Here is a 15,511-nt window from a genome sequence, read left to right on the forward strand (position 1 = left end):
AACATCTTAAAGTGAGAATGAAGGTAGCATATTCAAGAAGCATTTAAAAATAGACCATGCAGTCAGAGCTTATTCAGGAAGTAATCTATACTAAAAATGAAAGTAAATTAGGGTACATGGATATTTTTAGGAATAACATCTTGGCATGACAACTTTTCTGAACCCTTTAGGGGTCATATGTTTGTCATTATTCCTCAGGTAGGAGTCCCATTGAAATTGGGGAGAGTTGTTCCCGACCCATGCTTTTCCCTGATATGACATTTTTTTTCTTGAATGACCTCCTTGCAACCTTGTTCATAAGTCATTTGTCATGTTTATTCTCTGAGTAAAAAGTGCCTTCCATCTGTTCTTAATCTGCATTCCCTTTAACTTCTATTTTTGCCTTCTTTTTTCTGTCATCTGCGTTGCATTGAAAATAGAGTTTCTGGCCAGCTTTATTTATCCCCATGTAAGGGGTTGTAATCATTGAAATAAATCCCTTGCCAGTCTTTTCTTTAAGCCTAGAAAACCAGAGTCATCAGGCAAAAAAAAAATGATGGGGGCAACAGCTTCAAATAAATTATTGAAGTTTTCACTTACATGCCACTCTCCAGACTGGCTTTTTCTTTTTTGTTCCTTGAGCTCTTCCAGCTCTCAGCTTTACAGGCTTTTTGCTCTTTTTTATTCTTCACCTGGTATTTTCTGATCTGATCTCTCCCCCAAGCTGTTCATTCTTGGCAAAGCATGTGTATGTGGTGTGTATGCTTTTTCCTGACATGTGTCAGTACATACATGATTTCTTAGGTTCTCCGATAAAGTCTAGAGTAGTTTTGGTGAAAAAATAGTGAAAAAATACTTTTTGGAGAAAAAGTAAGAGGCAAATTGCTACAGTGTCTCTTTATGATATTTTTTTTTTTTTTCCCTATTAATGCTGATTTCTCAGCATGCTGCTACTTTTTAGAGAGAAAACTCAGCTTCTTCCAAAGCACTGTTGCAACATGTGTTCCTGTCTTGTGGAAGTGAACATATTCCCATTCCCTCTAGGCCATTTAAAGACACTGTTTGACTTGGCCTTCTTTTCCTGATTGGAAGAGTGGAGAAGAAGAAAGTAGGCTCCTTCTCTGAATCTTTTGATCAGCAGAATGAAATCTAAGATAGGGGCTAGCTCTATTCTACACACACAGACCCACACACCCCGTCCCCATCCATGCGTGAAATGTACTGTTTTTTTTCAGAAAGTTTGAGTAACTGGAAACCAGGCAGAAGAAACACAGATGGAGCTCAGATGAAAAACATGTAAATCCATGCAGGAGGTTATGCTGAGAGTTTTTAGAACAAGCTCTTGAGAGCTTAGAGACCCTTACTGCTCCTGACGGCACTTCATGACACTTAATCACTATAAATCAGAACTGTGGATTTGAATCCAGGTAGAGTTTAGACTTAAGCAGTTCCCTTTCCATTTAGAAATTATGTTAGATATGATAAGGTAGTTCAAGAGGCAAGTTATTAGTAAACCTGCTTTATGTTTCCCATACTACAATCACAGATTGCCATATATCACATGAGAACTAGACAAGGTTAATCAGAGTTGTGCTAATTTTTATTGAGTCAAATTTTGAGGTTCTCACTAATATTAACTGACTTTTACTGTACTTTTTGAGGTCAGCAGAAATAATGGCTAGCTAAAAATTCAGCTAAAGCTCCTGTGCATAATCTCATGAACAGTATTTTTTCCTTGTTGAGCCTGGTAGGAGAGCTCATTCTGAGTTGTACTTATCCACGCTGAAGTACTGAAAAACTGAGAAGCTCTTGTTAGAATGCAGAAAATGTGGTATTTTGGATGCTGTTCTGTGCCACAAAAAATTGTAAGTATAACAAATTCTATATTCTCAAATAAATAGAAATTGCTTAGAGTTCCACTTAACCAGAGCAAAGAAACAGACAATTGGACCAAATACGTGTGTTTCACTACAAACATTAAAAGTCTGGAAAAAAAATGTTGAAACTAAAGTTACTGGTTATAAACAAGAATGTTGATTGGCATTGTAATAAGCATGTTGGAAACTTAGTGGAAGAAAAACAATTAATGTGACAGGCACATGGATGACAAATTACGTGGGAAAGACAGGTGAAGTCACGCCTGTCAAAGAAAAGATTTTTTTGTCTTGAAGTAAAGAGTCAAGTCTCATAGATTAACTATCACAAAAGCGAAGACTCCCTACAGATTGAAATTAAAGGATTAAACAGGAAAAGTAGAACCGTAGCACCACAGTATTGCAGTACAGGTCTGTAGTACCAACTATCCTACCTAAGTAGTGGCATTGCCTGTAGCAACCTAAACAAGATCAAACGGGGCATGAAGACAAGAAATGCAATAACAGTGGGAGACACAATTTGTGAAACTGAGATTGGGTAAATGGACTGGCTGGGGGGGGATATGATTCTCAGTAAAATTTTAGGGTTTTTACATGGTTGCTTATACGGAGGCTATTTGCTTACCCTGAAAAAAAAAAGTAATTCTAAATAATTTTAAGAGCTGGTTTTATTGACAGAAAGACCTGGTTCAAAATACATCTAGAACCCCTGTGTGACAGCAACTAACAGATGCAGTATTCCTGAAATAGCAAAAAAAGGGGAAAAAGATCTCCCATGGCAATGTTTAAGTTCAAAGAGGAAACTACATAAAAAAGTGAAAACTGTTTAGAAAGAAAGAGAGCCAAAATTTAACATGTTTATAGGAGTCACGAAGATTGTTTAAATATGGGAGCTCACTGCAAGCCAACTTCCAGAAACAGGCTTTAAAAGAGCAAAAAAAGGTTGGCATAACTAAACAGCAGGGTGAAGGAGGAAGACAATGTCTCTTATTAAAAGGACAACTTTTATTAGAAGTAAAAGGGCTTTCTTCAAGTTGAAGTTGTTTCTAAATGAGGAAAATCAAGCATAAACAATTTTAACATATAAACAAAAAAGGCAAGCCAAAAGAAATTTTGAAGAACAATTTGGCAAAAACTATTAGTAAAGCCATTTTCAAGCTGTCTTTAAGTAGGGAAAATCATGACAGAAAATCAACTAGTAAATGATCAAAGTAGGGAAGGTATTTAGGGACATGCCATTTTCGGCATATTCTTCTGTCAAGAACATATCATAAGATTGTTACCAATAAAAGTGTTATAAGAGATTTCAGAAGAAACTGGCAACAATGAACAGTAGAAAATTACCAGGACCGGATGGTATCCACACAAATTAAAAGAACTAAAGTACAGAACTCTCAAGCCAGTAATGATGGTGTAATGCCTAAAAGTCGAGGTGATAAATATGATACGTCATCTGAGAAATTGGTAGGAGCTGCAATGCTCCTTAGGACCTCTTCTAAATCATTTGATTTATGGATAAGTATGATAAAAAGGGGAAGAATCAGCATAGCGTTCATAGAGGAACTCAGAATCTCTAAAATTTCTTTGAAAAAGTAACTGAACATATGGACAAGGATGACCCATTTGATAGAAGCTAGTTAGTCTCATTTGAGCATGTCCTTCATCAAAGGCTCTTGAAGAAACTTAAGTATTATAGGATAAGATATGCAGGCTTCTCAGTAACAATTAATTAGAAAATAAGAAACAAATAGTAGGAATACATTGTCCATTTTTGCAATGGAGGGAACACATTACTGGAGATCCAATAAATCTGTAAGAGCCTGTGATGTTCAACTTACAAATGTTTTGAAAATACAGGGAGGGGAGGAGATTCCAGAGGTGGCAAAGTTTTTTGATAGTACTGGCATTATTCAGGGTAGGAGAAATGAAAGATCGCTGTAGGGGGTTGTAGCAATGTCTGACGACACTGATGGACAAAATTAATCATTAATAAATATAATACACATAGCATGTAAGTCTTAACTTATATATGCAGACTTGACTTGAAGTTACAACTGCTAGTTCTAAAAAAAAAAAAAAAAACCAAAAATCCAAACCCCACTTTGTTCAGCAGAGGACGAGAAAGCAAGCAGTGTGTGAAAGTTTTAAAAAACTGAATAGAGAACAAAACATCACCATTTGCTACACAAAGCTATTGCACACCCAAGTCTTGAATTCTCTTTGCAATTTTAGCCTCTTCTCAAGAAACAGACCTCTTGCAAGATAATGAGAAGTGTGGAAGAGCTTGTCTAGAATAGTTTCCATAAAGGTCACAACTACATAAAGTTGGGCTATTCAGTCTGGGAACGTGAGGATGGAGGGAAGGATCTGTAACAGCATGTGTGGCACAGAGAAAGTAAATAAGGAACGATATTCCCTGTTTACCAAATTGTTCACAAAATGCACAGTGCATCTGCTGGTGGTGGCAAGTTCAAAACAAGAAAGAGGAAAGGATTTTTTTTGTGCAATGCATAGCTGAAATATGAAGTTCACTCTCACAGGAATGTTGTGGGTGCCAATAGGTTACAGGGATTCAAAATGTTATTTGACAGTATTCATGGAATTCAGATGCAGTTAGGCCTATTAAAAACCATGACCTCAGCTTAGGAAGCCCTCGGAGCTGTTGCTTTTTAGGAGATGGGATGATATGCTGAGGGACCATTAGTACACACTTTGCCTCATACTCTTACCTCAGCAACTGCAATTGTCTGCTCTGAGATAAACTGCTGGGCTAGGTGTATCTCTGATCTCACCCGGTGCAGCCATTGGATTTCCTTTAAGGAAATATGACTTGCCACACAGTTCTTATTGTGACTGTTCCTATTTATTCAGATCCAACCTTTATTTTGTTTGTTGCTCTGTATTAAAACAAACAAACAAACAACCCAAACAAGAGCTTGTTTTGTTAGTATTATTCAGTCACGGGGCTCTGACTGATGAGTGGGGAGAGGATGTGACTAGAAGGCCTGGAAATTCATCCCTCAGCCCCTGCCCTGCTGCATGGATGTCTGCTTTGCTTGTGCTTCATGGCCTAAACGACCTCAGTTTGTAGGGTGGAGGTGATGCCTGCCTTGTGCAAGATCAGTGCCTGTACAGTGGAGTCCACGTTGGCTGGCCTGCCAACACTTTTTTTGTCCAGAGAAACCTCATTTTTATTGTTGTTATCTGTTAGCTCCTTTTAGAGGGGCACTGCCTACATCTTTCTTTTGTATCATCCCTGGTCTTCTATATCTCCTCTTTTGCTTACGACTGAATGCTTACTGGGTTAACGCAGTGTTTCTTCCATCCCTCCTCACCCCAATACGTGACCTCTGAAGTAGATAGTCCTGGGAAAAGACTTTATCCATGCTTTCTAGCTGTTTTATTTTTGTTTAAAACAGAGTATAACTGGCCTTGAGGGACAAGTCTTGGTTTTACTAATTGTTTGATTTTAAGCAGTTTGCTACCAAACTGGTTTATTTTGGTTTTAAGGATTTCTTTATTCCTATTTTTAAAACAGTGCAATGCCTTTGGAATACACACTGTAAACACGTAATTCTTATGTGCTGGCATCATTCTGTTTCTGGTGTGATTTCAGTGGAATTATTTCTGCAAAATTTTGAGAATACATGGCTACATCCCATCTTTGAGAGTATTTTAGGAAGTTTCTGTCAATCTAATCTGGAATCTCTGGATTATTAAAAATCAAATTGATTTTACTGATCCTCTTGTTCCTTTTTCTTTTCCTATTTTCCTATTTGTTGCACCCAAATCTGATTTTCAGGAAATTGGTGCAAAATAACATTTATTTCAATGCAAAAGTGATAAGTTCTCCCCCCCCGCCCCCTTCCATTTTCTCAGAACATTTAAGTCAACTTCTGTACTTCGATCACAAGACCAGTCCCTTTTGATTTCAGTGGAGGTGTATCTCTTCAACAGTTACCAGCCCCAAGTCCTGAAAATAGCTGAGTGTATAAAAGAAATTGTAAGTCTTGAATGAAGAGTTGAAGAAAGGATGTGGAGAAGATTAGCCAGTGTGTTGAAGATCTTTTGCAGCAGTGGGCAGGCTGCATAGATCTGTGCTGCTGCTTGCATGAAAAGCATGTGATCTCATACTATTCCAACATTATAAAACCAGAAGAGACCATTTTGGTAATTTACTACAAGTTATATGATATTGACCATCAGCTTTCCTTGGTTTCACTTGTTTGAGCTAGGTATGCTTTTTAGGAAAAATGACTAATCTTAGTTTTAAAATTATTGTAGTAGGAAACCCATCAAACCTATGGTAGCAAATTGCTAAATGTTTTAGACAGGTTTTATCCTATCTAATATCCACCTTGTTGATACTTTTATTGTTCTAGTTTCTCTGTCAGAAATGCCATATAACATTAGATAAATGCCTATGACACATGCCATACACAAAATATTAATGGTGTATAAGCCACAAGCTGGTGATCTGAGAGTTAATAATGTGTTATGGACTCGCCTGTTGTCAGGAGTGCAGCAAAGAGAGAAGACCCATTTTCTGTCCAGTGAGGCAGAGAAATGCGTGTGAAGTCTTTGGTTCCTGCTGAAAAGTGACTGAAGGCAAAAATTTCTGATGGGACCACTGCTGTCAGCCCTAGTAGGAGCGTAGGGACAAACACTGAAATGTGTTTTTGAACTATCAACAAAGACTTGCCTGGGAGCCTGAGTGAGGCCTGATGAAGAAAGACGCTATCACCTCCTGCTTATTAATATCATTTTTAAATTTAACTTCCTATGTATCACTGATAATTATGGAATGGCTTGAATGGACAACACAGAGCTAGAGTTTAGCTGAAGGCCAGGCCCTGCCTTGCTATCACAGGGTTTTGGTAAGGTGAGATAACAGGAAAGAGCTCAAGTGAGAAACAGTCTTTGGAAGTCTTTACTAACAGATTTTTGGAAACAGAGGTACCACAAGAGGGGGAAAAATGAAAATTAAGATAGATCTGGAAATAGATCATATAATACAATCTTATTTTCTCATAAAGTTATAATCTTCTGATAGTCATTTCTTATGGTACTGAAAAGAACAAACTTTGTAATGGAAAAAATGTGGATGTTGAGATCTCACTTTGGCAGGCTATGTCATAGCCTAATTATTTCTTTTTTTTTTTTTTTCCCCTCTCTTCATTTCTTTGTATAGGTGGAAAATGTTCGGTTACTTGATCGTTTATCTTCAAGAAAAGCTGCACTGGGAACCTTGTATTTAACAGCTACCCATGTCATATTTGTGGAGAATGGTTCTGAAACTCGTAAAGAAACCTGGGTATGAATTTTTGGTTTTTTCAGTTAGCTATAAGGGCATGGCACTTTATTGATGGCAATCTGAAAATAACGGGCAAAATAGTTTGAACATAGTGAATTAGTTCATATGGATGCTTTTATAACTTCAGAGTGTGTGAAATTCCAGCCTGGTAATTTTTGAAAATTTTCAATGGATTCTGGATATTGCAACACAGTAAGAGGAGTAAAAGGACCTTCACTGGATGAATACCAGATGTGACTGACCAAGGAACAGCTGCTGTGAACTACAGCATTGCTCCTACCATTCAGGAAGAACTGAGGAGAAATGCTTTGAATGTGAATTACTAGCTTGGCTCAGTCAACTCTTGCCTCCCTCCCTGACTGCTTGTGCTGGATTTGTTGTTTTAATTCTTTTTTTTTTTTTTTTGCATAATGTAGTATTTTGGTATCTGTTTTGATGGATTGATGACATGTGTTGCATGTATGTATATATAGGTACAGATGTAGCTCTGGTGTCTTACCTTTTGAGAGTCTTTTATGTAGCTTAGTTATGAATCCTTTGCCCATTTTTGTACTAATTATTCACTTTGTCCTCTTTTGACCCTGCTATTCCCCTCCTGATGTTTATAGTAATGTTTCATCTCATCTGATGCAGTGTTTAAAATTATAGCAGGACTCCAATGAGTTCTGCCAATGAGGAGGCTCAACACCTTAGCCTTATCTAACTGATGCTGGTTCATCTTTTCACTATGCAGACAGATGAAGAGAGCTCTTTTTCTGACAACCGCTAGCTTACACTAAAGCAAACAAACAAAAAGCTTTGGATAGCATGACCAGGCTAATGTTTGAGCAGCTGAAACACTCCAGAAGCACTTCTTTGTCTGTAGGTGATGTATCAGGTGCTGCTTGAGCCTGAAGCTGGAGATAAGAACAAAACTACAAGAGGAGTGTGGGGATTTTCTGAAAGAGTAGTGTAAGCTACTGTGTCTGCCCTGACACATCATTATAAATAATTATTTTTCTTCCTAAAGATTTTAATCACTTGGCATAATTGTTTTCCATTCCTTCACAGGTTCTTCACAGCCAAATTTCCTCTATTGAGAAGCAGGCCACCACTGCCACTGGTTGCCCATTGCTGATCCGCTGCAAGAACTTCCAGGTCATCCAGCTGGTCATCCCTCAGGAACGAGACTGCCACGACATTTACATATCTCTGATACGTCTGGCACGACCAGGTACGGGAAGGAAACTGGCAGAAAAGTCAATTCTCATCCTGAACAGGGAGAGTATAATGGAAGAAATGTAGCTGTGCATCTTTGTCCTTTACAAGTTAAGAAAAAAGGCCTCATTAGAGATGCATTATGAGAGAAAAGGTCTCTGAGCAGACAAGCATATTAAAATAATCACTTATGGAGCAATGAAGAAAGCACGTTATAACAAGTAGTTCATTCAATAAAGTATGACATGAAATTTTGTTTAAAATAATACTCTAGGGTATAACAGGTCATGAAATATATTATAATGCTATTTTATGTGTAACTGTTGTTTACTGGATGCCTTGTGTAAGTGTGAATTTAGGAAAATACTGACAAGTCTCTAAATCCAGGGAACTTTCACTTTCCTGCTGTGACAAAAAATGTACAATATATCCAGTGGTCATCTAAATCTTCCCTTTCTGTGTTGTGCATAAATTTCTCAAAATCAGTGAAAGGTTTTGCAGCAAGTAGTTGATTTATCACACTGGACTGCTGTGTTTTGTCCTATTATTATCTACAGTTTGAATGTGGCCTTTTTGAATTTCTGAATTCAGATCAAGATCCTTTTGAAACCTTTCTTCTTTTTAATGAAAATCCAAATGTTACATCATAGTCCAACATCTGATCCTCTGCATTGTAGCTGCTGTCCTAAGAACCAACTGACAAGGCTTCTGGATTGTTTGTTTTAAATTACAATTGTAGAAATGCAACACCAAACTCTGTCCTTTACCATTATTTTACCAGTACACAAAGAAAATGTCTACCACAGTCTGTACGAAGTTGACAACATTAGCTTTCATTTTTATTGTGCTAGGAGAACACCAATTTTATCTACTATGTGTGTCTGGGAAATCATGCAGTCAGCCAGCACAGCTACTGAACTTTACAAAGTACCTTCTATAATTAGGACTGTAGTAGTAGCAATACGCAACTGCAGCAGATGTAACTTCATATGCTAGGTGATGCAAGATGAAAGTAATCAGAGAAATTTAAAAACAGTGAGACAAATTCAGTCCGTGGTTTTGCTGATGTAAATCTGGATTAATTCCATGGACCTCAGCTGCAAGTATGTGTTCGTGCATGTCGGAAGGAAAGTGATTCTGTACTGGTCCTTCGCTGGAGCCAGGAGGAGGTGTGCATACTGCTATGCACCAGAACAGGACACTTCGATACAGGCATACAGAATGACGAAGGGAAAAATAGCCGTGGACCCTGAATACAAGTTCAATGGCAGACTGCAATGGACAAGAAAGTTTGAATGAAGAAGATGCAATAAGAGCACTGTAGAATCAGCTCTTTGTATAGATCAGCTGCACAGCAGTTCTCCTTCTCCAGCAAACTACACGATCTTCATGTGAGACAGGATAAAATATTGCTTACTTAAAATTAGAAGGTTCCAATTGCAAGTTGAGACAGATGTACCCCAACAGTGTTCTGCTGTGTCATTTTGTCTGGGCGCGAAGCTATACTTTTCTTTAGGTAATGGAGTTACTCAGCATTACAAGGTATGCATTACTGCATGAGGAGAAAATTGGACTCATTCAGGCTCTGGTTTTGATTCTGTCTGTTCTTATCATTCATTTCACCATAGGGGAACATGAGTGAAGCCCATGTTGCGTACTGGCTTAATATATTCTGTGCTATCTGATATCCTAGTTATACTAAAGAAGCAAATGTGTTTGAGTTTGTTCTTGCTAGTTGTTAATAGCATTCTAGTAAGGTCAAGCTGTCAGCCGAATTTGGCTGTTTTGCTTAATTAAGCCATTTTGCGAAACAAACTGGCCATAAGAGTTATTACAGGTGTAATAGCAGGATTGCAGATGCCTATGGCAAAATAACTGTGAAAAATGAGAGAAGGTCTTATAAGTACTGGCAAAGAGGTCATAACTGAGCTTTAAGGCACTGACTATTAATTCTTGAACATTTTTTTATCACCTACAGGTACCATCATGTAATAACACTTGTAATGTTAAGGCAGACTTCAGTCATAAATAACCTGGATATATTTTAATAGGTGGATTTTTAAAGACTTCTCATGTGCCTGTGAACAGCAGGTCCAGTTGGAAAGAAAATCCATGTGCTTCTGACAACCAAGCAGTGAAAACAAGAGCTCAGATTGCTACCAAAAGCACCTGATTAAAAAGAGCTCAGATTGGATTTATGGATTATGCTAAAACTTTGTTAGCAGATGAGAAATAAACCAGCTTGTCTTCCTAATCTGTGCCATGACAGATGTTTGAAATCAGAGAATATAGAAAGTTTAAACTATCAGGCAGTGTGCAAATCATTCTTTTCTTTCTCCTTACTCATGACTTTGTTGACTTTCAGTACTTTCCTGACAGAGTTAATATGAAGTTTTCTTTCTTTATGTTCATAATTTTGTATGTGTGTTTACAATCAATTGAAAGAAATCTTAAAAAGCAAAATATAACTTAAATTAAAACTTTAGAATACATAATCAAAATAAAAGTAAAGATTTTCTACAGAAAAACTTGGAAGTCTTATTATTAGTAGTATCGTAGTTGTTTTGTGGTTATTATTTTTATAGCTATAAGTTCCTTACTGGAGTATTCTAAGGCTCTGCTTATTTGGTATATATTATTAGAAAAGAAAGGATAGCATTTAAATTTACTGATCTTGTTAAAATTATATTGTGGAGCAAGTGTATCAGTGGAGAACTATGAAATCAGAGAGGACTCAGCTTGTGTTTTACCTTACTTCAGTTCTGAAGTTAAAGTTAAAAACCTGTCGGTCAGAAAGTTTTAAGGAACTTAGAGCAACAGGACGAAACATACCCTCATGACATAACAATATCTTAAGTATGAATGAGAATGTTAATTTCAAGCTATATGCTGAATAGTTACTCATGTCAGTGACACTTGGCATTTAATGGTGATTTTGCCTCTCTGCCAGTGGTCGCCAGGATTAAGACACTCATTAGCATAAATACAGCTATACTCCTAAAAAAAGTTAAAAACTCCAGCACCAGCGAAGTTTCTTATATGGTCCCTGCCCAAGAGTGACAGGTGGCATAGCTACTTAAATGATTTCATGGTCATGATAAAACAATTGATGTAACATATGCTATTTTTATGCTATTACAACATCTGTATCTCAAATGCCTCTGCTAATAATTCAAGGACAGCATTTTGCAGTGCACAAAACTAAGATTTCATTGAATCTATTAGAAACGTCCCTATTTAGGGACAAAGACTTCTGAGTTAGTTCATTTTTGGAAGTTTGTGCTACATGGTACATTGTTCAGATCTTTTGTCTTTGCCACAGGACAGATGTTAATAAAGGGACTCCTAAGCTACTTCTGGCCAGCAAATTCTTTTGAAGAACAAGTGCTTATTCTGGCACTGACTGCAGTTTTCTTTGGATGAAAACATATTATCACTGACATCTTGTCTTTGTGCTGGGGAAGGCTTTTACAATTCAGTAGAGAAGAGGTCTAGCAGAACAGTATATTTTAAGTAGCACTACTACTAGGGCACATATATTGCCACATATACAAACAAAAAAAACCCACAGTACTTTCACAGTGTACTTGAAAATAGTTATAAACCTGGTTATGTGCTTTTGTATAGCAAAGCATACTATTTTAAAAGAAACTACATAAAGGACAATACCAAGGTTTTGAAGCATGATTTCAGGATGAGAAATCTGAAGTGATTTGTTTGCTTATTTTTTTTCAGTGAAATACGAAGAGCTGTATTGTTTCTCATTCAATCCAAAATTAGATAAAGAAGAACGAGAACAAGGCTGGAAGCTTGTGGACCTTAATGAAGAATATAATCGGATGGGTATTCCAAACAACTATTGGCAGATTAGTGATGTAAACAGAGACTACGGAGTAAGTTGTGTTTTTTTGTTACAGAGGCTGTCTGTAAAGTAAATCAGCAGTCTGACTGTGGACTACTGTAGTGCTTAGATGCAGGATCCCTTTGCGCTCAGTGCTGTACACACATGTAGTATGGTGCAGTTCTTCCAATCTTTCACATAAAAATGCACATGGAAAGTGACAGAGAAGATGTCTTTTAATTTAACACTTGTGGAAATGAAACACAGAAGACACGTCCACAGTGTTTTAAACTTTAGTGCTTGGCTGTCTGGGGAGAAGTTTAAATCATATCTGATATTGTGTCTGAATGAGTGTTTTCCTGACATGTAGCGTCATATAAAACTACTACACAGTCATTTTAAGAAAAAAATTACTTGAAATAGTGAATTTGGCAAGATTTTTTCCTCACTGGCTATCCTCACAATCCTTTTGAAGCCTGTGATTGACTGTTAGTGTTTTGCACAGTCATCTGACAGGTCATGTATCTTCCTAGCTGCCTGCTGTCCTGTCTAGCTCAGTCTTGTACGGTTGAAGTCCCTATGCCGTTAATTATTCATGAGAAGTAGCCACCAAAGCATTCTTGAAGGAAGTTTGTCCATGCAGTCCGTTGGCTCTGTTGCTGGAGCGTATCCACGTTAAGGAAGCCCTGGGAGGTTCTCAGAGAAGATTGAATGTGCTGTCAGGGCTTGTTTTCTTTTTGTTAACACAAGAGGAAAAAATGTTTGACCTCTTTTACGATAAAATGTAGGAAAAATGGAATCATGAGTAAAACACAGTTCACCACAGCAGCGTCTGTAACCACAAGCCCTTCCTTTTCTTTCTGCTTCGTTACATATTTCTGACTCTTTCAGAACCTAATATCTTTCTGGGCATCCTAATTTCTTTAGTCATCTCAGAAAGTGTCAGGGAGATACTGGGTATGCTTTTGACCTCAGCCAGAATTCCACAGGCAGTATCAGGAATAGGAAGTTAGACCAGGACCCCATTTGTGGTTCCCTTTGTCTCCAGAGGAACCTCTGGGCTTTTTTGCAGGCTCATTCAGTTCCTTTCAGCAGTGGTAGGTATTGTCAGGGGTGCTTGCCTTTCATTATCCTCATTTCATATGGATTAATTTATTTTCTCCAAGTCCTTACTTTTGTCATTTTTATTATTATCTGATTTGCTGGAAAATTTGGCTCTATAGTCCCCTCCCATTATAACAGAGGAGATGTTTGAGACCTTCACCTGCTCTCATCCTTACTTCCAAATTCTGCTACAGATGAAACTGCAGTTGTAAATACAACCTTGCTGTACATGATGATGAATCGTTCCTGGTACGAATGTATGTTATACCTGTCTGTTCCCAACAAGGCACGAATTAACATTTTGAAATAAAGCCCTTCAACCCTTCTGCTTCAGTTTTGCCACCTGTAAGTTAAAATTAATACTTTCCAGCTTCAAAAGACTGTTTTGAGGAATGCCAGTGATTTGTATACAATGATGATGGAATATTCCGAGTTCCCTGGAATTTTGTTTTTGCTGTGGAGATCACTAATGTTGCTTGTATTATGTAGATCAAATAAGCAGAGTTTCCTTTCACAGGTCTGTGACTCCTATCCTACAGAAGTGTATGTACCAAAGTCTGCAACTGCACACATCATAGTGGGGAGCTCTAAATTTCGGAGCCGACGGCGTTTCCCAGCTCTTTCCTACTACTGCAAGAATAACAACGTAAGTGTGAAATTGTAGAATTTAAGGTTTTGCTTATTTTGGCCTTGCTTTCATAATTCTTCTAGTAAGCTTTCACAAGAAGAAGTCAGTTTATTAAAAAATTAAAAGATGGTTAGTGTAATCTGGTTAGTGTGGTTTGTGCATAAAACCCCCACTTCATCATCCAGCTAACACAAAGAAATGTGATGCCTGTATCGCAAGGAAGTGGAGTAGTACAAGAGGTCTGAAATATGGTTGGCAGAAGAGTGAAGGCCGTTAGCAAGCATCTTAGCAGGTGATTGGGAGGAGAATAGAGCAATTTAGGATCTAGTAGCCACAGCCCGAGAGCAAGTTGAGGAGGAGAAAACCTATACTTGTAGCAATTAGAGAATCAGGAGTAGCCTTTCAAGAAAAGATGTGTGAACAGACCCAAAAAGGATGGATGAAAGAGCTACTATTTTGGCTGAGCAGTGTGCCATGACTTTGTTGAAGAGACTCTCCTTGTCTGTAAGAGCAAGGAGTGCCACCTTCTCCTCTCCATGACAGGTATTCTCAGGACTGAGTGAGAACTGCCTCAGTTGTCTATAACCATTTTGGAAAAACCCCGTACCTAGACTATTTGCATTTCTGTTTCTGGCAGCTGAGGTGAAGAAGACCCTTGGACTGAAGGATCCCATGGACTGGGTGTTTTTACATTTATGCCCCAGCCCCCTAAAGACTGGCTTAGCTCATCTGTCATTGCCCATTAGGAGAATGGTGTCCCCTTTGTACTTACAAAGGATCTGTGTGTCTAATATCTCCTTCTGTTTCAGTCCCAGATGGGCAACTGCATCAAGAGGTCTTCCCTAGTGCTGGGTGATGGCCAGGATTTCCCAAGAGACAGAGCTGGTTAGTGTGGGATTACAGTGCACCTGTAGCATTTGCCACGCAGGGTGGGAGATATTTCCGTAGGATGTCACAAGCAGGAATCATAAGCTACAGTCCCCATGGAAGAGAGATAGGGGTCACTTATCTTCACAGTGACCCCTATCGTAGGTTTAAGCTTCAGAAGGAAGGAATGAGACATTATTTTGACTCCTTCTTTACCCCTTATTTCATCAGAATTCTGCTTGCATAAAGATCTAAGAATTTGACAACAAAACAGGAGGATAGGAAGATTTAAATAGTAAATAAAGTCTCTGCATAAATTGCATATTATCTTTAATATTTCATTAGGGACAAATTTTTCAAAGTTAATCACTTTGCATAATCAACTAAGTCCAAATATAGAGATCTGGGATTCAAAACCCTTGGACATTTCCAAATCTCAGTGAAAGAAAAGGTCTCAGGGATCAGCTAGATTCCACTATATAGTCATCCAGTTCGATGAGTTTCATGGTTTCAGCCTGAATGTTTTTCCTGTTGTGACTGGAGTTCAGGTTAAGGTTCAGACCACCAGGATCCGAAGTACTGCATTTGCTTCTGGATTCTTCATGGTTCGAAGGGCTAAAAAAAGGGTTGGGTATGTTGGAGGAAATACCTCCTTGTGAGTTTGGAGGTTAGCAGGAGTTGACAGCTAATAGAGTACTGGGCAGGAG

At 38.0% G+C, this 15,511-nt stretch overlaps 1 protein-coding gene across 1 annotated transcript in view; it reads left to right on the top strand.

Annotated features, from left to right (window-relative positions):
- Nucleotides 1-239: 239 nt before the first annotated feature.
- MTMR7 (myotubularin related protein 7) overlaps nucleotides 240-15,511 on the top strand; it is a 35,787-nt gene continuing 20,515 nt past the window's right edge. The window contains exons 1-5 of the mRNA XM_086463818.1: nucleotides 240-296; nucleotides 7,045-7,167; nucleotides 8,218-8,380; nucleotides 12,100-12,257; nucleotides 13,827-13,955. Of these exons, the coding sequence (XP_086319944.1) occupies nucleotides 240-296; nucleotides 7,045-7,167; nucleotides 8,218-8,380; nucleotides 12,100-12,257; nucleotides 13,827-13,955 (630 nt within the window). The remainder of the gene's footprint in view (nucleotides 297-7,044; nucleotides 7,168-8,217; nucleotides 8,381-12,099; nucleotides 12,258-13,826; nucleotides 13,956-15,511) is intronic.

Source organism: Leptosomus discolor, chromosome 4, assembly GCF_034619465.1.
Source record: "Leptosomus discolor isolate bLepDis1 chromosome 4, bLepDis1.hap2, whole genome shotgun sequence".
NCBI classification, from domain to species: Eukaryota; Metazoa; Chordata; class Aves; order Leptosomiformes; family Leptosomidae; genus Leptosomus; species Leptosomus discolor.